Here is a 21,622-nt window from a genome sequence, read left to right on the forward strand (position 1 = left end):
GCAACAAGAACTAAGCATTTCAATTCATACATTTCTACAATACAAGCATTTACTACTGGCACTTAAGAGTTTTCTGTCTTGGTTTTTCTGTCACTTCCCACTCTTGTTTTCTTTGCTGAGTCTTTTTGACCCTAAGTACATATATCTTGGGATTCCTTCTGCTGAGTCTTGGGCAATCCCAGGCTCAAGTTTGTGTTGTTATGTTATCTTTCTCCCAGTTTTCCTTCCATAAAGCAACTTTTTTCTAGTGCCTGCAGGCTAGGACCATTATGATCCTAGAGCAGTGTTGTCCAACAAAGATGTAAGCCTGTAAGTAATTTTAAATTTGCTAGTAGCTGCATTAAAAGGTAAAAAGAAACAGGTGAAATTAATTCTAATGTATTTTATTTAACCCAATATATCTACAATATTTCAACATAATATTTTAAAAATAAGATATTTTACATTATTTTAAATACAAAGTCTTCAAAATCTAGTTTGTATTTTATACCTATAACTCATCTCAATGTGGACTAGCCACACGTGAAGTGCACAATAGCCACATGTGGCTAGTGGCTATAATATTGGACAACACAGTTCTAGAGGAACCCACCCCTGTGGGCTTTGCAGTTCATAACATTATAGTTCCTCCTCTTTGGATTATTGCCATTTCCAAATTCATTAAGACTTCAGATTGTAAAGGTGCTGTAAGTGTTCAAAGGAACATACTTTATCATTAACTATTATCTTTCAATAGCTAACCTTTAGGCTGTTTCCAGAACTCAATTCCACCTTCAATGGCTAGATTTCCCATACACAGGGGATTCAAGTGACAGGAGAATGTAGTAGTAGTTGCTAGTTGAGCTGGAATCTTTACAGCTTATTTACTACCTGCAGGGCATTGGGCAAATTACATGATCTATGACTCAGTTGCTTCATCTGTAAAATGGGGATATTTACAGTACCTACTTCATAGATCCATATGAGGATCAAGAGTTAATATACGTAAAGCATCTGGCATAGTGCCAGGTACATGGTAAATGTTCAATACACGTTAGCGATTGTTCCAGTAAACTTGTCGCAGACCCTCAGGTAAGTCCCAAGATAACAAGAAATTCTCAACGGTTAAATTACAGCGTGGGTTGAGAACTACGTCTCAGGCCATCTTCGCAGCAGGACCTATGAGGGGACTGACCAAGCCTAAATAAAAAATGCTCCACTCACCTTTTCCTTCCAGACTGCCTGGCCGGCTCTTTCTGGTCAAGGCCGAGGCGCGAGGTAAGAGAAACCTGAAAAGACTTCCTAAGGCCAGGCCACGGAGACAACTTTTCTGACAGGGTTGAGGGTGGCTCAGCTACCTGGGTACCCTCCCCAACATGAGGTACCGGCCTTAGGCGTAGCACACATCCTGCCTTCCAGCCTGCGTCTGCAGTGAGGGGTCCACCGCGAGAACACGCGCGACCAGATGTCGGGCGGGACGGGGCCTGCGCTGGCCCCGCCCACCGTCAGCCGGGCTTGATTACTGAGCGGACGCGCCAGCCTGACGCCCTGAGGCTCCGCAGCCAATCGGTAAGCGTGGAGCAGTTTCAAATAAAGGCGACGGGTGAACTGGCCGTCGACTCTTGGGTCTGCGAGGTTTTCGTTCTGTGTTCTGTGTTAAAAATGTGGAGGGTGAAAAAACTGAACCTTAGCCTGTCGCCTTCCTCGCAACCGGTGAGCGGGAGAGCCTCATGGAGAAAGACTGCTGGGTCGAGCCTGGGGCCGGGGGTGGGGGTGGGGCGTGGAGTGTTCTGTTGATCCTGCCGCTTCCGCGCGACTGGAGTAGGAGTCTCTTATTGACCTGTGAGCTTCTTAGGGAGGGAGAAAGGGCGGGCTGGCAGAGCCCAGGCTTGTTCACACTTTCCGTTCTTTCTTTCTCAGGGAACACCAGCTATGAGAACTCCTCTCCGAGAACTTAACCTGCAGCCCGGTGCCCTCACCAGCTCTGAAAAAGAGCCCCCGATATGCTACTCGCTGCCCCCATCACTGTGCAAACTGGGGCTGCAGGTGAGATTCGCCTGGCCATCTTCTCAACTGGGCTCTTTGCCGAGGCGGAGAGCTCAGAGGAACAGAGGGCCAGAGCTGGAACGTAATTAATAACGATAATGAAGTCTTCTACCTCAGTGACATCCATTTACAGCTATTCAGGCCAACAGAGAGGTGCCCTAGGGTGGTTAAAGAAAATCCACTGAGAACATGCACCTCTATTTAGCTGCTAGATTTTATCACCTCCTCCCCCGTTCAATCTCCCGAAACTACATAGAAATACTACCACTTTGGTTAGTAGTCTCCCTCTAACATGGGCTCATACAGAGGTCAGACAGCTGCCAGAGTGAGGCAGTAGCCCTCCATCCTATTCTTTCTCTTTCTGATAATGAGAACTATATAGTTTACCATATGTTCCTTCTTGCTCTGGCGACTGGAAGGCTCCGGGTCAAATTTGATCATCAGGTATAGATAGCTACTGTTACTCCTTGAAATAGGAAGATTTGCTTTCCTTTTTTTGACCATGACTTTGTATTTCATTAACCTGATCAATTGACCAATTGAAGTCTGAATTATTTTTGGAAGGAGATGGGATGTAAATAAAGTAGGTTAGAGGAGGAAAGAAGAATATATAAAGACAGATGGTAGCCTGAGTAAATATGTATGAAGATAGCAGTCTTTCTTGAAAAACTCTTAACACCTACTGTCCAATAGAACTTTCTGGGATGATGGAAATATTTGATTATTTGTGCTATCCAGTGTGGTAGCTATTAATTACGTGACTGTTGAGCACTTGAAAGGTAGCTAATGTGACTGAGGAACTAAATTTTTAGTTGTATTTATTTTAATTTAAATAGCTACATGTGGGTAGTGGCTACTATTAATATATTAGCCAGTATAGCTTAGGTAGAAAAGAAATAAGTACTAAGTGGGAACTGATCTTCATAGAGCTTATAGAATTTAACCATAGCCATTTGATCACAGTAGGAATTTAGGATTCTCTACTCTCCTAATTAGAGGGCTTGCTACCTGCTGATATAGTTGGAAAAGAGTTTTTTTGCTTTTAAAAATTTTGATTATTTATGTAATATTAATTGTTTGAAACATTTGCACAATGTATAAATAATAAGAAAAAATATGTTTCTGTTATCTTAGATAACTACCATAATATATTTGAAAATCCTTTCTTGCATCTCTTTGTGTGTGTCTGTTTGTATATGTTTATACATACACTCATCCATAGTAGATTATTATACTTTTTTATCAAGGCATTTTTTTTTCTCCTTTTTTGCTCTCTCTCGTTTTTGTTGCTTAACTTCACTTTTCCTCTCATTTGCCCTTCCTCTGGAATTTATCCCTCCTACACTTGTCCTGCTCTTCCCAAGTAACCAATTCATTTTAACATCCTGATATGTATCCTTTCATATTTTTTCTGTGTTCTTTTAATAATATGCAAACATACAAAATTATTAATAAATCACAATATATAGTCAATTCTTATTAGTAATTATGTTCTATAAAGTCTCTGTGAACACTTAATTAGCAAATACTGAACTGATGCTCCTAGGGAAAACACAGGGTTATGTTCCTGCAAACTTCTGATCAAACATTTGCGTTAACCAATCAATACATAACCTTATTTTATGTGTGTTTATGTTTTAAAACACTTTATCTAATATATATTGTCGATTCATTAACATTGCACTCATGCCTGAATAAAGCTTATGTAATGCACATAAAACACATCACTGCTTTCTTGCACTTAGCAGCACTTGAGCACTATGTTTGGGGGCCATTTAAAACAGCAAAATCACCAACAGAAAGCACAGAAATGTGAAAACTATGGCACTAAATAGATTATGAAAAGGACATTAGTATGACAGCTAAAATAAGAAGGCAGAATGTCACCTTGTTCTCTTTCAGCTGGGAATGTGTGTTTCATGTGATTCATATTTTTCGCCACTCTGCATGTCCACAGATGATCAAAAGTGCTGCAAATACTGATTTTGGGGTTACAAATAAATTTTAGTGCGTATGCAATTTCACAAATAGTGAATGCATAAAAAATGAGGATCGACTGTATATATTTCTCTGTATGTTGCTTTTTTTCATTCAACAATGTGGTGCAAATCCCTCCAAGTCAAAAAAAGCACAAAAATTTGAAAACTATGACATAAAGAGTTGATGTAGAACTAATCCATAAGATACTATGGTATGCATGAATCATAATTCATAAATGGTTATTTGTTTCATTTTTTTGGCTTCTATAAACTGTTAACATAAATATCTTTAAGCATGTATTAGGTACTGATACTTTTATTTTAATGAGATACATTTTCAGGAGTAGGATTGGGTTGAAGGAAAGATGTTTTTCATTGTAATAAATTTTGCCAGATTACTATCTGAAATAGCTATTTCTCCAGTATTGTATAAGGATATCCATTTCCCCACATCACTTCTTGTGGTAGTTGTTAGAGACCTTTAAAATTTCAGCCAGTCTGATGTGGAATCCCATTGTTATTTTAACTTGCATTTTCTTGACTACCATTGAGTGAATCTTTCTTTATATGTGTGTTGGTTATTTGGATTTGCTCTTTTGTGAAATGCTTATTTTATGTTATTTGCTCATTTTTCTATTGGGTTGTTACTCTTTTTAGTCATTTTATAAGTGTTCTTTGTATATTATAGTCATCCTGTGTCATGCTTTCTAGCTAGTTTATAATTTTCTTTTTTTTATCTTTAATTCAGGGGTTATTTAGGAGTGGTTCCTAATTTCCAAGTGCTTAAAAACCTTTTTCTGTCACCTTTTAAATTTATTTCCTTGCATTATGATCAGATTATAATTTATTTTCTTTGTAGCCAACTATAGGATGACTTTTTCTAAGTGTTCCATGAACATATAAAAAAAGCATATTTGCTATTCAAAGGATGTCAGATTCTATTTATATCCATCAACAGATAGTTAATTATTCTGTCCTTGCATGTTTTTTAGTCTGCCAGATCTGTTGAGTTTTGAGACAGGTGTTTTAAAGTGATTTTTAAAAAAATTTGTGGTAAGGTACTCATAACATAAAACCTACTATCTTAACCATTTTTAAATGCACAGTTCCGTAGTGTTGCAGCCATTCTCTAGAACTCTTTCCATCTTTCAAAACTAAAACTATACTCATTAAACAACTTCCTATTTTCCCCTACCCGAGCCCCTGGCAACCACCTTTCAACTTTCTGTCTCTATGAATTTTACTACTCTAGGAACCTCATGAAAGGAATCATACAGCATTTGTTCTTTTGTGACTGGCTTATTTCACTCAGCATAATGTCTTCAAGACTCATTCATGTTGTAGCATGTGTCAGAATTTCCTTCCTTTTCAAGGCTGAATAATATTCCACTATATGTATACATCACATTTTGTTTATCTATTCATCTGTCAAAGGACACTTGGGTTGCTTTTGCCTTTTGGCTATTCTGAATAATGCTGTAGTGCAGATAGGTGTACAAATATCTCTTTTGGATCCTACTTTCAATTCTTTTGGGTGTATTTTGAAGAACTGCCATACTGTTTTCATAGCAGTTGCGCCATTTTACATGCCAACCAACAGTGCATAAGGGTTCCAATTTCTTCACACCCTCACCAACACTTACTATTTTCTGTTTTGGTTTTTTTTTTTTGATAGTGACCATCTTCTAATGGATGTGAGATGTTATCTCATTGTATTTTTTATTTGCATTTTCTTAACTATTAGTGATGTTGAGCATCTTTTCATGTGCTTATTGGTCATTTGTATATTTTCTTTGGAGAAAATGTCTATTAAAATACTTTGCCTGTTTTTAAGTTGGGTTATTTATTTTTTTGTTGTTGAGTTGTAGGAGTTTTTTAAATATATTCTGGATATTAATCCCTTATCAGTTTTATGATTTGCCAATATTTTCTCCTTAAGAGATTGTTTTAAAGGAATAAATAGGAAGTTGATAAATACAGCAAAAACTTTCAGGTGCACTTCTATATTTAAAAATCTTTGGTTTGGGGGCCCGCCCGGTGGCTCAGGTAGTTGTAGCTCCGTGCTCCTAACTCCGAAAGCTGCCAGTTCGATTCCCACATGGGCCAGTGAGCTCTCAACCACAAGGTTGCCAGTTCGACTCTTCGACTCCCACAAGGGATGGTGGGCTCTGCCCCCTGCAACTAGCAACGGCAACTGGACCTGGAGCTGAGCTGCACCCTTCACAACTAAGACTGAAAGGACAATAACTTGACTTAGAAAAAAAAAGTCCTGGAAGTACACACTGTTCCCCAATAAAGTCCTGTTCTCCTTCCCCAATAAAATCTTAAAAAAAAAAAAATACCATAAAAAATCTTTGGTTTGTATATTTAGCTTCTAGGTCATTTAGTGCAGATTGATTTATGTTTTTTATATCATATATCTTCAATTTTGTCTTTTATCCTAATAGTGCTATAACCTTACATCCTACCTTGTTTGATATTAATATTGCTTCCTCTGCTCTCTTTGTTTGCTTTTGCCTGGTATCTCTTTGCAATCCCTTTATTTTCTACTTTTCCTTTAGCACTTTGAAAGAAAAACTTCTAAAAATTGAAATAAAGTACTTGAAAGTATGTAAAATGTACAGCTTTACAAATTTGTATAAAGTGCACATCATTGTAACCAATATTCAGGACAGTAAATAGGACATTGCCAGGATATCAGAAACCCTTTTTAGCTCAATATTGTGTTTTAAAGTTTCATTCACCTTTGTAAATGAGAAATTTCATGTAAGTCTGATTCTTTTTTTTTTTTTTTTAATAATTGGTCATTCTATCTAAAGCTTCAAAAATAGTCTTGCCTTCCTTGTAATTCAGAAATGTTATCTTTTCTTTTTTCTTGTTAAGCATGCTTGAAACTTGATGAGCCATTTCAATCTGCAAACTCAGGTCTTTCTTAGAGAGATTTTCTTCTAATATTTGTTAATCAGTGCCTCACCTGTATGTATTCTTTTTTCTTCTGGAACTTGTTTTAGTCACATATTAGGTTTATTGGATTTATCTTCCACCTTTCTTGCTTTTCTCTCAGATTTACATTTCTTTGCTTCAAGATATTTCTTCCATTTGATTGTCCAGACCAGTAATTCCAGTCTCAACTCTGACCATCCTTTTTCAATTAATTTTACTGAAATTTTTTGTTTAAAAGTAATATTTATTATTTGCAGAATGTGTGTGTGTGTGTGTGTGTGTGTGTGTGTGTGTGTGTATGTTACTCGGATCCTTTTACATGGTTCAGATTGTCACTGTTTCTTCCATCAGTTGTGTTTTGTTAGGGTTTACCTTTTCTGTCTTAGGGTTTGTCCTTTCTCTGGCTACCAGAACTTAAGGACATTCATATTTTCCTTTTCTTGTTCATTGAGTCTCAGGACCAGCCACCCTGCATGTGGTGGAAGGTGCAGTGGTCTTTGTCCTGGGGACCATCGGTAGGAAGGTTGTGAGTCTCTTATCAGGGCACCAGGAGGAAATCTCCACTCTTTATTCTCTTCTGCTACGAGAGCTAGAGCTCTTCAGATCCCAAGTGTTGAATCCATTCAACCCATGTATTCCGGACACCCTGCGCTCTTGGGGTCAGGGAGACGAGGTCACTGACACAGGTTGATGTTGCCCTCTCTCCGTAGGGTCTGTGGATCTCTGGGCCAAGTGCTTTCTAACTGTTTCCCAATAAATCTTTTACCAACTCTAGATTCTGACGGAGCTTGAGCCTAGGGATCCCTCCTACCTATTCCCCCCTGGAAGTGGATTGGAGTTAGAATCAGAGAGGAGTGGGGTTGCTTTCAAGCTATCACCTCCCTGTGATATAGATAAATTATCTCAGCTTTGTTTATACTGTAGACTGTTTCACTTGGAAGGACCCAAAATGGCTTCCCAGTTTTTCTTTCTCTGCTCTTGGGTCTCTGTAGTGAGCAGCTGGCTTAGCCAAGTTCTTACCTAAGCAGACGTAATGAGAACTCTTTTCTTTTTTTGAGTTCAGACAGTATCCTGCACCCATAATTGTGTGTTGGGAACCAGCATTGACTGCCTTAGTCAACTTCTTTTGTTTCCTTTGGCAGGAAGACAGCAACAACTCGTCTCCACTGGATTTTGAAAATGCTAAGATGACAGACTCCCCATCAGAACAGTTCAGCCATCCATCAAAGTGGCTAGAAGCTTGTCAACATGAATCAGATGATCAGCCCCTAAATCTGATTCCCCAAACCAACTCTGCTCCCAAAACGTTTGGGGAAGCAGGAGACCCACTGAACAACAATGTGATTAAAACTGGGGTCTGTGTACCCTCCCCAGGAGGGCTGCAGCAAGACATTACACTTGAGGCCCCTTTAGATACTATGGTAGCAACAAACAGTTTTCCTCCAGATGAGCCTTTGAGGCCAGGAGATCTGCTGAGACAGGGGGTGGCAGCCTGCGTTGAAGACAGCCTTGCAGTTCCCGCTATGCCTGAGAAACCTACGTTTCAGAATCCTCCGTCCTATCTCTTGGAATATCCACCAAATCCCTGTTCTGAGCAACACCTACACTGCTCCAAGGAAAGCCCAAGAGATAGTAGGACTGAGGCTGTGCCCGAGGACTTAGTCTCTTCTGACAGGAATGCCTTCTTGCATTCCTTCATGCTCTGCCTTTCCCCTTCACCTGCCTTAGCAGCACATTTCCCTGTCAGTCACATGGACCCAGGGGAGGACACTGTAGAGCACAGAGCTATAGAGGAAAGAGAAATGAGCTTCCCCGCACTCATTGAGGAGGCTGAATTGGGAGATCAAGCACTTGTCTCAAATGTGGAAGATATTCCATCCTCTTGCCTGACCCTGAATCCAGGAGAAATGGAATCCCAGGCAGCTCCAGGCCCAGCCTTAGAAGATGCTGGTAGGATTCTCATCTCGGATACAGGGCCCCTGAATCCAGGAGAAATGGAATCCCAGGCAGCTCCAGGCCCAGCCGTAGAAGATGCTGGTAGGATTCTCATCTCGGATACAGGGCCTTGGATGTCCCCACTGACCTGGCTGGAAAAAGGTGTAAATACCTCGGTCATGCTAGAAAATCTCCGCCAGAGCTTATCCCTTCCCTCTGTGCTTCGGGATGCCGCAACTGGCACTACCCCTCTCTCTACTTGCTCGGTGGGGACTTGGCTTACTCCCCCAGCACCACAGGAAAAGAGTTCAAACACATCCCAGGCAGGCCTGGAGGGCACCAAAGACGGTACTTCTGAGAGGGAGCATCTCCTATGGGGGTAAGTGTCCCTATATCCTGTGCCTCCTGGGCTCCATTAACCTGGATCTGCCACTTCCATCTTTTGCCCTGCCTTTTTTCTCCTCATGTTCTCTTCCTGCTGCAGCCATCCTCCAGATCTCACTGCCTTATCGCGACATGACCTGGAAGGTAACCTGATGAACTCTCTTGTCATTCTGGAGGTTCTCTCCTGCCAGCTGCGGAACTGGAAGAGCCAGCTCACTACCCCTCACCCAGAAGTTCAAGACAGTAGCACACAGATTGACACCTCTCCCAATGGGGTAAGAAAGTTATTCCCAAAGCGTGGAGAAGTCCAGTGGGCCCTTTTCCTCAGAATTTAAGCTGCCAAGCTGCCAGAGGGCAAAGGAGACTCCTTAACCACAGGTTCATTCTTAGAATGTATATAAAAGTTGTGAATCTGGAAAATCACTTAAAACTGTGGGTACTCACTATACTACTGGGGTACATCAAGACTTTGCAAGGGACTGCAAGCAAAGAAAGCTTTAAAGGAATCGGTTTCTAGATCTTCATCTTCCAAACGTACTCTACTAATTCTTTTATTTCCTACTTCCCCATTCTCAATTGCCCTTGCCCACGTCATTGAAGAAGAGCATATTTACTATCTATCCTGAATCTTCCATTGTCAAGGGATAACAATCAAGTGACAATAGAAAATACTTGTGTACATGCTGAGCGAGTGAATGACTGCAGTGATCACATAACACATCATTTTTGCATGCTTTCAACAAAATTGATGGAAGGCTTTAATTATAATAGTGGATCATTAAACATTTTTAATAAAAGTTCACTATAAGATTTTTGGCATATATCTACAAATGAGCTTCTACAATTGAGTGACATGCCCTTCTTCCCTTCTTTCATTCCTACTTATTCTTATTATTTATGTGAAGATTTCTCAGTGCTTACATCTAGAAGGATGGAAAATAGAATTGTTGCTGAACCATGTCTTAGTGTAGGAATTATAGTAATCTGCAGACATGACTAATAAGGGGAGGGACGGTCCATCCATTTCATTAATAGATGATTATCAAAATTTTACTAGGCGTGTTTGTGATTTTATTAAAATTATAATATTACAATGATTAGTATACAACTGATGAAAATATTTCTTCATCCACAAGAAAGTTTTTTTTACTTAAAAGCATATGGTCAGAGGAGTTTAAAAGAAATTTTAATTTAAATATAGATGAACTTTTGTTGTTGAAGATACACTGATTAATAACAAACTTTCAAGTAGAAAAATATATTACATTAATGATAAAATTCTGAAAGAAGTGAAAATATAGGTTCAAGGAGAAAAAGGAATGATACAAAATTTCTGGCTGTTAAAGAAGAGCTTGTTTGTGTATTTTTTAAAGGTATAAAATAGGTATTAAATCATTAAGGTGTATGTAGCATTTATACCATTGGATATATTTGAGTGATTGCAGTTTTATCTCAAACTGTCAATATTTATAAAGTGGTGGAAATGATTGTCTTTGTAACAATTTAAACAAGGGTACTTAGACTTTCAAAATTATTATAGCAGATAGGAGAGGAAAACAGTTTAAAGACCAGTGTTCTAGAGGACTAGCTGTGACAACATGGCTGAGGAAGGAAGGGAATGGTGTTAGGGGAAGGAACTGAGAGCCTCACTGTTTTGGCTGGTGAGCTTAATAGGTGGCTGCTGCTAAGCTGTTCTCCAAATGCCCAAAGACCTCCTTTGGGATGAAAATATCCTCAAATAATGACTTTACCTTTTGCCAAAATCCTGGAAACCTTAGGCTCATCATTCCTCTAGCTGCTCAATTTTTCTCCTGTGTTTTCTTATTTCTGTATCCTTTCCTCTTGCCCTTGATCTTGTTCCCCATCCCTGAATCGGCCTTGTACCTCCTTGCCCTGAAGCTTGCCAAATCCCTCTGGAGTCCACTGAAGCAGAACCAAAGAGGGGAAATGACAGCATCTCCAGCCATCCCCTATCACAGTGCCGTGTCCTTGCCGCTTGGCTGCCTCCTTCACACTAATCTCATCACCTGACTGCCCAGCTCTGAACAGTATGTGCGCCTTGACCAGGGCTCACGGGTACTCCGGTGCTCCGTGCTTTACTGCACGACGCAGCAGGGAATGATGACTGCTTTGCTGGGGAGGGGGGCGATGAACTCCGAGAGCTCTGCCTCCTCAAATCCAGGCCGCTGGAACAGTGACTCAGCACTCCTGCTCCTGCAGTTGGTTTTTCCCACATGATGGCTGCCTTTTAGCAGTAATGAGGGCTCCTCTTTTCTCTCAGAACTTGAAAGTCTTTCTATAGCTCTGCTGCCTGTGAAATCACATGTATCTACTCTACATAGCACACTAAGATTTTTTTCTGCCCCAAGATAATGAACAGTTAGAGAATAAGAAAATAAAAATGACTAATAAATAATGTGAGGAGGTTACTGTTACTGGTAATCAGAGAAATGCAAATTGAAACAATGAGATGCTATTTTCTTCTGACAAAATAGCAAAGAATAAAATAGATAATGCTAGTAAGCCTTTTCCTATTGCCAGTAGGATATAAATTCAATAGTTTTTGAAGGCAATTTAAGTAAGACCCTTAAAGCAGTTCAAACTTTTTGACCCAGTAACTCCACTTTTAAGGATATATCCTAAAGGGGAAAAATTCTGTATAAAGATGGTAACTTTTTTTAAAATAGTGAAAAAAACATAGTAAATTAATGGTATATTATGTTACCATAAGCTAGGATTTTCTGCAGTCATTTAAAAGTATGTTTATGAAGAGTTTTTAATAACACGGGAAAATAAGTTTAATATAAGTTCAAGGTTTTTAAAGAAAGGAAATCAGAGTTCAGATAACCTCTGAGAGGCTTTGAGGTGAGGTAAAATATCAGCAGAAGTTAAAAATGGGTGGTACTCCACTCTGACAGGCCCCTCTAAAGCAGATATCCCAGTCTTAGGCTATTCCAGGGAGGAGAGTGAATATAAATTCAAGACTAAATAACATTAGTATAATAAAATTAAGTAATAAAAGCAAGACCCCAAATTTATGTGTATATTTTAATCTCAGTTGTGCTTTTTCTTAAGCATTGCTGTCTTTCATCAAATTTAAGACATTATCAATGTTAAGATGCATCCCAATTTCAGTGGTGTTGACATGTAAAAAGATAAATCATCTTAGAATTCACTGAATATAATTTCTTTCTAAATCAGTAGTCTACGAATCCCATCCCCCCAACCCCCCCCCCCCACACACACACACACACCGGAGGGAAGTAATATACTCATCAGTTATAGCAAATCCCTCCAGCAAGGAAATCTAGTGTGGAGGTATATCAAAATCTCTTGGGGTAGATGCTATACTGTTGGTTAAGAATCACTGCTCTAGCTGGTAAAATTAGTAATGATTTCTTTTTCCATTTTATTCATTTTTTATATTTCCAAAATTTTACTATAAACACATATTATTCTTATAATTACAGGGAAAAAAGGTTATTTTAAAAGGAGAATTTTACCTACCTCTGAATTTTTTTCTGACTTGGAGCCTTGCTCCTGTTTTTCCTAGGAAAGACTTCTGGATCTCAGAGGGTGGGACGGGGAATGAGGTGTTAGTGGTACATGCTGCCTATGCAAAAGGAACTCTGTTTCTCTGGCTAGATAAGTAAGAAAGCTCAGCATCTTCAGGAGAACCAAGAGATTGGACAGGCTCTGCAGCAAGCCAGGAATGTCATGGTAAGTGTTGACTGACCTTAAACCACCACTGAGTGTCCTGTGCACAGCAAGAATGGAGAATCCTGGGTGGTTAGCGGGTGGCGGTACTTAGCCGTGGGAGTGAAGGGAAGTTTTCAAATCTTCGTTAAGGATAGCTCCTCCCTATTGGAGCTTGACATTGGGATCAGTGGCTTTTCTCCCCAGTGTTCCTGCTTATTTCCTGTTTAGTGACTTTATTTGATCTATCCAGCCATCTTTCCCTCTACAGGAGTCATGGGTGCTGGTCTCTAAAGAGCTGATATCCTTGCTTCACCTGTCTCTGTTGCACTTAGAAGAAGATAAAACTACTGTGAGTCAGGAGGTAAGCAGCATGAAGATGAAGGCAGAGGCCTCATGGGACTGAAAGCCAAAAAGCAAAGGAACCAGACACAGCATCTGATTGTTATCTTGTAGTCTCGGCGTGCAGAAACCTTGGTCTCCTGCTGTTTTGATGTGTTGAAGAAATTGAGAGCAAGGCTCCAGAGCCTCAAAGCAGAAAGGGAAGAGGCAAAGCTCAGAGAGGAAATGGCCCTCAGAGGCAAGGATGCGGTAAGGTGTCCAGCTTTTGTTCTTGGATTTGGGAGGTCTCTTCTTCAGGGTTCCTACAGGAACACAAATTCACTTGAGACACAGATGGATGGCCTAAGAACTTCCTGCCCTGGGGAATAATGAACTAAACTACTGGTGTGGTGGATAGTTATGGCTTTTTGTGCTGTTTCCCTCCTCTGCCCACTGTGTCCTCGCAACCTTTTCCCTAAACAGGCAGAGACAGTGCTAGAGGTTTTCTGTGCACACGCCGTCCAGCGCATCAGCCAGCTGGAACAGGACCTGGGATCCATGGGGAAATTCAGAGGACTCTTGAAGGAGACCCAGACCCAACTGGTAATTTGAGGGTGTTTTCTTTCCTGAGATCCATGCTGATACACTGGGAGGATGGTCACATCCCCCCACTTTGCTGTATCCAGAGGGAAGGGGGCCCCCTCCATAGGTACTCGTTCTCATGTAGGTGGGTCTTCATACTGAGCAAGAAGAGTTGGCTCAGCAGACAGCGACTCTTACTTCAGACTTGCAACAGGACTGGACATCCATGCAACTGGATGTGAGTATTCAGGGCCACCATACCACTCCTTGACTCACAGCCAGCCGCATTAGGAGCCTTGCCTCGAGGGCTCGGCTGACCTGCTTGCTTCCCCTGGTAGTATATAACATGGACAGCTTTGCTGAGCCGGTCTCGACAACTCACGGAGAAACTCACAGCTAAGAGTCGGCAGACCTTGCAGGAACGTGATGCCGCCATTGAGGAAAAACAGCAGGTACAGCCCAGGAGTGGGGACTGCTTAGGCCTGGTTTCTGCCTCCTCCTCCTCTACAGGACTTTCTAATGAATGGTATCGTTAGTCTCTTACTCTGGACCTGTCTTTTTCTACCCTGTGGGTTTAGATACCAGCCAGGTCCCTTCACTGTAATATGGCCTCGGGCCCAGTGGTTTCCTTTGCCTTTCAGCACCTTCTTCAGCAACTTTTCTCCTGTTTCTACTTTTTCCTGAGGATCAGCCTTATTTGCTACAGTGTTGCTCCCCAGGAGCAAGGTGGTTTGCTGTTCTGTCCAGAAAGAGAAGCTGGACTAAGTCCTAGGACTTATGCTTCAAGAGGAAAACTATCTTTTCTTCCTAGGTTTCCAGGGAGCTGGAACAAGTCTCTACCCAGTTAGAGGACTGCAGAAGCCAAATAGAACAACTGCAGTTAGAAAACAGTCGCCTAGCAACAGGTGTGTATGCATGCATGCAAGCAAGCAGTTGTGCTCTGCTGAGACTTGGGGTGTGGTAGTAGAGCCAGAAAGTGCTCTAGAACACTTTGGAGCAGAAGTGTGGGGAGGTTCTGGCTCGGTGACCACATGGTGTCATTAGGATCCTTTTGTTCTAGATCTCCGGGCTCAGCTGCAGAGTCTGGCCAGCATGCACAGTCAGCTAGAGGAGCTACAGAGTCAGCATGCCCACTGTACCCAGGACCTGGCCGTGAAGGATGAGTTGCTCTGCCAGCTTACCCAGAGCAACGAGGAGCAGGCTACTCAGTGAGTTCCTACCAGGTGACAGTAGGTGTCCCAGGATATAGGACCAGTGGGATCTAATACAAGGTGTCTGGCAGATGGCAAAAAGAAGAGATGGCACTAAAACACATGCAGGCAAAGCTGGAGCAACAACATGCTGTCCTGAGCAAGGAGCTGCAGGATCTAAAGGAGACGTTGGAGGTGAGGAATATGGGGCAGAGGGTCTGGCAGGAGACTGCTACTTGATGGAATTGAGAAGTCGGAGACTATGCATCAGAAAAATCCTCTGTTCCCACGGCTCTAAAATTTCCCATTTAGACTTATTTTTTCCCCCTCCCTCTCTTGCTTTTTCCCTTCCTTCCTTCTCTTGCCTCCCCAGTTTGCAGACCAAGAGAATCAGGTTGCTCACCTGGAGCTGGGCCAGGTTGAGTGTCAGTTGAAATCCACACTGGAAGTGCTTCGAGAGCGCAGCCTGCAGTGTGAGGAACTCAAGGACACTGTAGAGAACCTGAGGTAGGATTTCTACCTTTCTGTGCTTCCCTTCTAAGTGCTTATCTTTCCCAGGAATCTTCTAGAAGCTAAAGTGTCCAAGGAGGAAATTGTGACAGGTTCCAAAAGACTTTTATTTCCCTCCTTGGATACATCACTGTGTGGGGATTTGGGAGGGGTGCTCAGAGAAGGTTACCTGGTCTCTGTTCCTTCCTTACTTCAGGGCTAAACTGGCTAGCACCATAGCAGAGAACCAGGAGAAAGACCTGGAGAAGACACGTCAGTATTCCCAAGAGCTAAGGGGGCTGACTGAGCAACTGCAGAGCTTGACCCTCTTCCTACAGACAAAATTAAAGGAGAAGGTAGGATTTGGGGATTCCTTCTCGTCCTTCCCTTCCAATCGTATCTTTGAACAAAGATGGTTTTAGTTCTTCCTTCCCAATCTATATACCTCTTATTTCCTTTTCTTGCCTTACTGCATTAGTTAGAACTTTCACTACAATGTTGAAAAGGAGTGGTGAGAGGAAACATCCTTACCTTGTACCTGATCTTGGACGGAAAGCTTGGAGTTTCTCACCATTGAGTGGGATATTAGATGTAATTTTTTTGTAGATATTCCATCAGGTTGAGGAAGTTCCCCTCTATGCCTAGTTTGCTGAGTTTTACCAGTTGTATCTTTATTGTATAGAATGATCTTCCTAAAACACTACTCTTGTTCCATCTCTGTGACCTTCAGTGACTATCACTTGCCTACAGGGCCTCTTCGGCCTGTCACTCAAACTTTTTTCATCTGTCTCCTACCTCCCTATTATGAACCCTTTACTCCAACTAGACTGCCTGCCTATACACTACACACATGTTCCATCTCCATTCACACCCAGACTCAGACTTCTACCATATCCATCTCCTCTGTCTTCAGACTAGAAATACCTTTTCCTTTCCTATGAAACTACTCCCTAATTCATTTTCTTCTTTGGAATGTTCCCAAATCACGTGGACTCAGTGATCTCCTCCTATATTCCTCACGAACTTACTCTCCTTTTGCACTTATATTAGTTTTCCTTGGATGTTTGGTCTCTTCAACTAGACTGTGTTGAAAGAAAGTGGAAATTTAGTATTGCTTCTTTGGCTTCCCTGCAATGCACACTAAACAATAAATGGTTGGTATTTTTCAGAATACAGAGTTAATTAGTATATTCAACAGTTAAAAGTACAGCCAGGATCCTGAAATCTGGAAGTGCTTATGATCTGACCCTCCCCCAGTGTGTACTGAGCACAGGAAATGGAAAAGAATCCAGTCTTACAGGGAAGACAGACAGATGTAAACTTGTGCTCATGATAGAGGGCTACATGGATGACCACTATGGAAGCACAGAGAAAGGAGTAATAGTTCTACCTTTGAGAGTTACGATGTCTTCTCAAGGCAGGTAACCCTTGGGCAGAGCCTTGAGGCTTAGAAGTTTGTCAGGGGTAGGTACACAGGAAGACCTACCTGGCAGAGGGAACAGTATATGAAAGTCATAGAGGCACTATGTTTAGTTTTCTGTAGTGTCTACCTTGTAACAAGACCTGGTGTTAGGACTACAGGTGAACAAGGCAAGGCCCAGCTCATATGGAAGGTAGCAAGTTTGGGGTCTGGGAAGTACCTCTTTATAATTGGAGTATGGGGCAAGGATGACAGACAAGGCTGGAGAAGTGGGCAGGAGACCAGATTTTGAAGGCTTGAACTAAAGGCAGTTATAGACGGGGTAGAGAGGAGGGGATGAATTGGATGAATTCAGTCCATATTTAGGAAGTACAAGTCATAGAACCTGGTGACCAATTTTACGTAGGAGTAAGGTGGAAGAGTAAATGATCTCTAGATTTCTGGAAAGATGGTGACACTCTCTAGAACTGGGGTTGGCAAACTTTTCCTATAAAATGAAATCAAATTAACATTTTCATCTTTGTGAGCCATGTAGTCTCGGTCTCCACTACTCAGCTTTGCTTCCATAGCTCAAGAGCAGCCACAGACAGTATGTAAATGAATGGGTGTGGATGTTTTCCAATAAAAGTTTATTTACAAAATAGGTGGCAGCCCACATTTGAACCGCAGACCATCATTTGCTGCCTCCCTTCTCTAGGATCAGAAATACTGGGAGGAAGAGATTGTTGGTGGGTTGGGACAGGGAAAAGGGTGAGTTCAGCTTTATACCTCCTAAATTTCAGGAGCATTCTGAAATTTGGAGCATTCTGGTAGATTTTTCGCTGGCAGCTGAGCCTCTGGGTCTGGAGATTGGGAAAAAAATTCAGTTGCGAGAGACAGATTGAAGGGTCATCCATGTAGAAATCGGTATTATTGTGGAGCTCCTGAGGCAAGGCCACCTAGGGAATGGATGAGAGTGGAAAGAGGGCCAAGGATTAACCAGAAGGAGCCTAACAGTTAAGGAAGAAACTCTGGATAGAGAGAAGAAATAGCCAGAAAGGTATGAGGCCTACCTATGAAGGAGAGAGAGTCATGTCCCAGAAGCTAAGAAAAGGAAGTTTCTAAAGAAGAACATGGTCATCGATTATCAAATAGGTCAGGTAAAATAAGAGGTGAAACGTATCTATTGCATTTGAAGGTAAGAATGCCGTTGGTGCACCAAATAAGGAGCATTTTGGTGGACTGGTGGGGCAGAAGCCTGAGTGTGGTGGGCTGCGTGTCAATAGATGGTGGGAATTTTAGGCAAGAAATGTAGGCCCTTCCTCCCTCCCACCCTTCCTTCCTTCTGTAACTGAAGGGAAAGAGAAAAAGTAGTAGCTAAAAAGAGATTTAAGGTAGGAAAAAGTTTTTTTGTTGTTGTGTGTGTTTTTTGTTTTTTTTTAAGTTGTTGCTTTAGTGAGAGAGAATTAAGTTCAGGAAAAGGAGCTAATGGAGAAGTTGACGGTAGAGAAGAGAGGTAATAGAACAGCATTCCAGAGGAGGTGGCTGGTCTGGTAAGGACCTGGGAGTTCAGGGAAATCACAGACCCTGAAGAGCAGCTGATTTTGTTTTCTCCTTGGCCCTTAGGCTGAGCCGGAGACCCTCCCGCAAAGCACAGCCTGTGTCCAGCAACACCCTGCGCCCACCAGCAGCACGTTCTTGGGAAGCATCTCGACAGTAATGGCAGACAAAGGTTAAAGGCCCTGGCATTTAGGGGTGGAAAGATTGTGACCCTGTTGATATCTTCAGCTGTTAAAGATGCCCACAAACAGACCTCTCTCTCCCTGGCTTCCGTTTTGGCAGACCCTTGACTGAGTCACAAGGGGGGCCCTCCACCATGATGGGTTTCTGTTTCAGAGCCAGAATCAGCTCCTGTGTCCTTGCTTGGAAGTGACAAGAGTGCTTTCACCCGAGTAGCTTCAGTGGTTTCCCTTCAGCCTACAGGTTAGGATGGGCTCCAGGGATCCTGCCTCATTTCTAGATCAGGGAGTGATGAGAAAGACTAAAGCAGTGAGAAGTGCTTTGCTCTAAAAACCTCAATTCTACTTGCGCTCATTATATTTCTGCCTCCTGGGACCTGTAATGTTCCGGACATTCAAATCCTATGGGTGGGGAACATGGATGAGAGTTGTGGAAATGATGGCTACACAACCCCTTCCAGAGCTAAAGGGCTCTACCTCTATCTAGGACTTTCTCTTGCAGAGACCCCACGCATGGAGAAGAGCCTGGCAGAAATGAATACTATGACTCTGGAGCTTCAGAGCTTGTGTTCCCTGCTGCTAGAGTCCAAAGAAGACGCCATCCGGAGTCTGCAGCAAAAGATGTGAGTGGAGTGCAGTCTTTGTGAGAGAGGTTAGCCCCTTGTGTCAAGGGCCCAGCCAGCCCCCGAGAGGACAAGAATAATGCTGAATTCTTCTCTCCCCTAGTTGTGATTTGCAGGCTAGGCTGCAGGCCCAGGAAGAACAGCATCAGGAAGCCCAGAAGGCAAAGGAAGTGGACATAGAGAAGCTGAACCAGGCCTTGTGCTTGCGTTACAAGGTGAAGGAGGGGCCTAGAAGTGAGGCGATGAAGAACTGGGGCAGCTCTACTGGCCCAGTGGGAGCCATTGTCTCTCGAGGAATCTGGGTGGTGGGGATTTTCCAATCACTGCCCTAGTTTTGCCCTTCCTGGGATCAGACATTTCATATGTCTGGGAATCAGCTATGGGCTGACCCATCTCCCAGGCCGACCTAGAAGTTGGGAACTCTAGCAGAACACTCTCAACACGGAGATGTGCCTTGCCTGACATAGCCCTACAGGAAGTGGAGTGTTACCAGTTGGTAGCACCTGGGTTGAGCACTAAATCCTATCTCCTGGTAAGGGCTGCAAAGAAGCCAGCTCTCTCAGTGCCTTCTTTACCTCCCATTCCCTCACAGAATGAAAAGGAGCTCCAGGAAGTGATACAGCAGCAGAATGAGAAGATTCTAGAGCAGATAGACAAGAGTGGCGAGCTCATAGTATGTTCATCATGATGTCTGGCCCTCTGCCTTCTGTGTCACTGGTAGCTAGGATCCCAAACGTGGGCATTGGATCCCCTGGTCTACCTTGTTCACCACATGGGATAAGAAGGATGGAGAGGACCTTTGAGGACTGCTGGATACCTCTCCATTCTCATCCCCAGAGCCTTAGAGAAGAGGTGACCCAGCTTACCCGCTCACTTCGGCGTGCAGAGACAGAGACTAAGGTGCTCCAAGAGACCCTGGCAAGTCAGCTGGACCCCAACTGTCAGCCCATGGCCACTAACTGGATCCAGGAGAAAGTGTGGCTCTCCCAGGAGGTGACTCAGAATTAACAGAGAGGCTGAGCAGCTGGAGGGAGCCCTAGGCTGTGCCCCTACTGATCTGGACATATCTATAGGTGGACAAACTGAGGGTGATGTTCCTGGAGATGAAAAATGAGAAGGAAAATCTCACAGTCAAGTTCCAGAGCCATGTAAGAATTCCCATTCCATTCAAGGGCCATTTCTCACTGCCACTAGCAAGTGTCCTACCATATTCTCCTTGCCCCACCAGCTGTGCTGTTCTTATAAGCATAGGACTTATGCAACCTGTTTGCTTTCTAGAGAAACATCCTGGAGGAGAATCTTCGGCGTTCTGACAAGGAGTTAAAGAAACTAGATGACATTGTTCAACATATTTATGAGGTAAAGGAGGGAGGGAGTTGATGCAACTAAGGCACCTGATAGAAGCCCTGGCCCCAGAAGGTACTGATGAGCATAGCTCTGCTTTCCAGCCCGTACTGAGAGCTGGGTCTGACTCACTGTTGTAGGTTGCTCTGTGGCTTCCATTTCCTCCCCCCTAACTCAGTGGGTCTTTCCTGAGGCTGTGACCCTGAGCTGCCTTTTCTGCCTCTCTTTCCAGACTCTGCTGTCCATCCCAGAGGTCGTGAGGGGTTGCAAGGAGCTACAGGGGTTGCTGGAATATCTGAGCTAGGAAACTAAAAGCTGGAATCTGTTTCAACCCTTTTTACCTGCAATACTTACCCAACACCAGGACCAACTGGCATACAGCCAAGTAGGATTCATTCTATTTAAATAAAGTATATTTAATGTACTTCTTCAAGCTCAATGAATTTTGTTTCTTGGGTGAGAAGTGGGTGGATAAAGTCAGGGGCGAGGCAGCTTGGCCCTCCTGCCTGGGCACCCTCTACTTATCCCTCCCAATACATCCAGGGCCAAGGTTGGCTGCCCCTCCTCCCTTCTCTTGCTTCCCCAAATATGCTGGGCACTGGACTGCTTGTTCCCTGGCTCATGGCCTGGCAGGAGAGGGGGAACAGACAAGGCTTCATTCTCTTACTTTCTCCATCCCCCTCCGGGGTAGGCCCTGGTGAATAAGGGGGTGAGGACAGAGAAACTCAGTTCCTTAATTCCTCTGGACCCTCACACTTTGTTGATGCCTCTGTCCCACCTACCCCACCCGTTGTTACTGTGACAGTTAAGATGACTCTCCCTCACCAGACCAAGCTTAATTCCCAATATCCAGCACAGTGCCCTGAACATGGAAAAGGCAGTTGTAGCAGAAATGAGGGCAAAGCCATTTCCTGCCTCTGGAGTCCTGGTGGCTGGGCTCCACGAGGTGGGGGTGGAGGGGACAGTCCACAAC

At 42.9% G+C, this 21,622-nt stretch overlaps 1 protein-coding gene across 3 annotated transcripts; it reads left to right on the top strand.

Annotated features, from left to right (window-relative positions):
- The first annotated feature begins 1,531 nt into the window (after positions 1–1,531).
- SPAG5 (sperm associated antigen 5) lies at positions 1,532–21,073 on the top strand. 3 transcript variants are annotated; one of them, XM_019731414.2, is made up of 24 exons: positions 1,532–1,692; positions 1,900–2,025; positions 8,090–9,261; positions 9,367–9,541; positions 12,912–12,986; positions 13,234–13,326; positions 13,419–13,553; positions 13,767–13,886; positions 14,011–14,103; positions 14,204–14,317; positions 14,677–14,770; positions 14,926–15,073; positions 15,148–15,250; positions 15,429–15,562; positions 15,762–15,900; positions 18,570–18,675; positions 18,840–18,926; positions 19,185–19,305; positions 19,409–19,520; positions 19,898–19,978; positions 20,143–20,298; positions 20,379–20,453; positions 20,584–20,664; positions 20,882–21,073. In XM_019731414.2, the coding sequence occupies exons 1-24, from the start codon at positions 1,642–1,644 to the stop codon at positions 20,951–20,953; spliced, it is 3,663 nt and encodes a 1,220-aa protein (XP_019586973.2). In that variant the 5' UTR covers positions 1,532–1,641; the 3' UTR covers positions 20,954–21,073. The 3 variants fall into 3 exon arrangements, with proteins under 3 accessions (XP_019586973.2, XP_074175813.1, XP_074175814.1); XM_074319712.1 differs by having other exon boundaries at positions 13,237–13,326; XM_074319713.1 differs by lacking the exon at positions 14,204–14,317.
- The last annotated feature ends 549 nt before the right edge of the window (positions 21,074–21,622 follow it).

The sequence above is a fragment of the Rhinolophus sinicus genome, linkage group LG15, assembly GCF_036562045.2.
Source record: "Rhinolophus sinicus isolate RSC01 linkage group LG15, ASM3656204v1, whole genome shotgun sequence".
Taxonomy (NCBI): Eukaryota; Metazoa; Chordata; class Mammalia; order Chiroptera; family Rhinolophidae; genus Rhinolophus; species Rhinolophus sinicus.

Coding starts and splice junctions, on each gene's coding strand:
- SPAG5 (XM_019731414.2), top strand. CDS start 1,642: ATGTGGAGGGTGAAAAAACTGAACCTTAGCCTGTCGCCTTCCTCGCAA. Junction 2,026..8,089: donor TGTGCAAACTGGGGCTGCAG/GTGAGATTCGCC, acceptor TTCCTTTGGCAG/GAAGACAGCAACAACTCGTC. Junction 20,454..20,583: donor CAGTCAAGTTCCAGAGCCAT/GTAAGAATTCCC, acceptor TTTGCTTTCTAG/AGAAACATCCTGGAGGAGAA.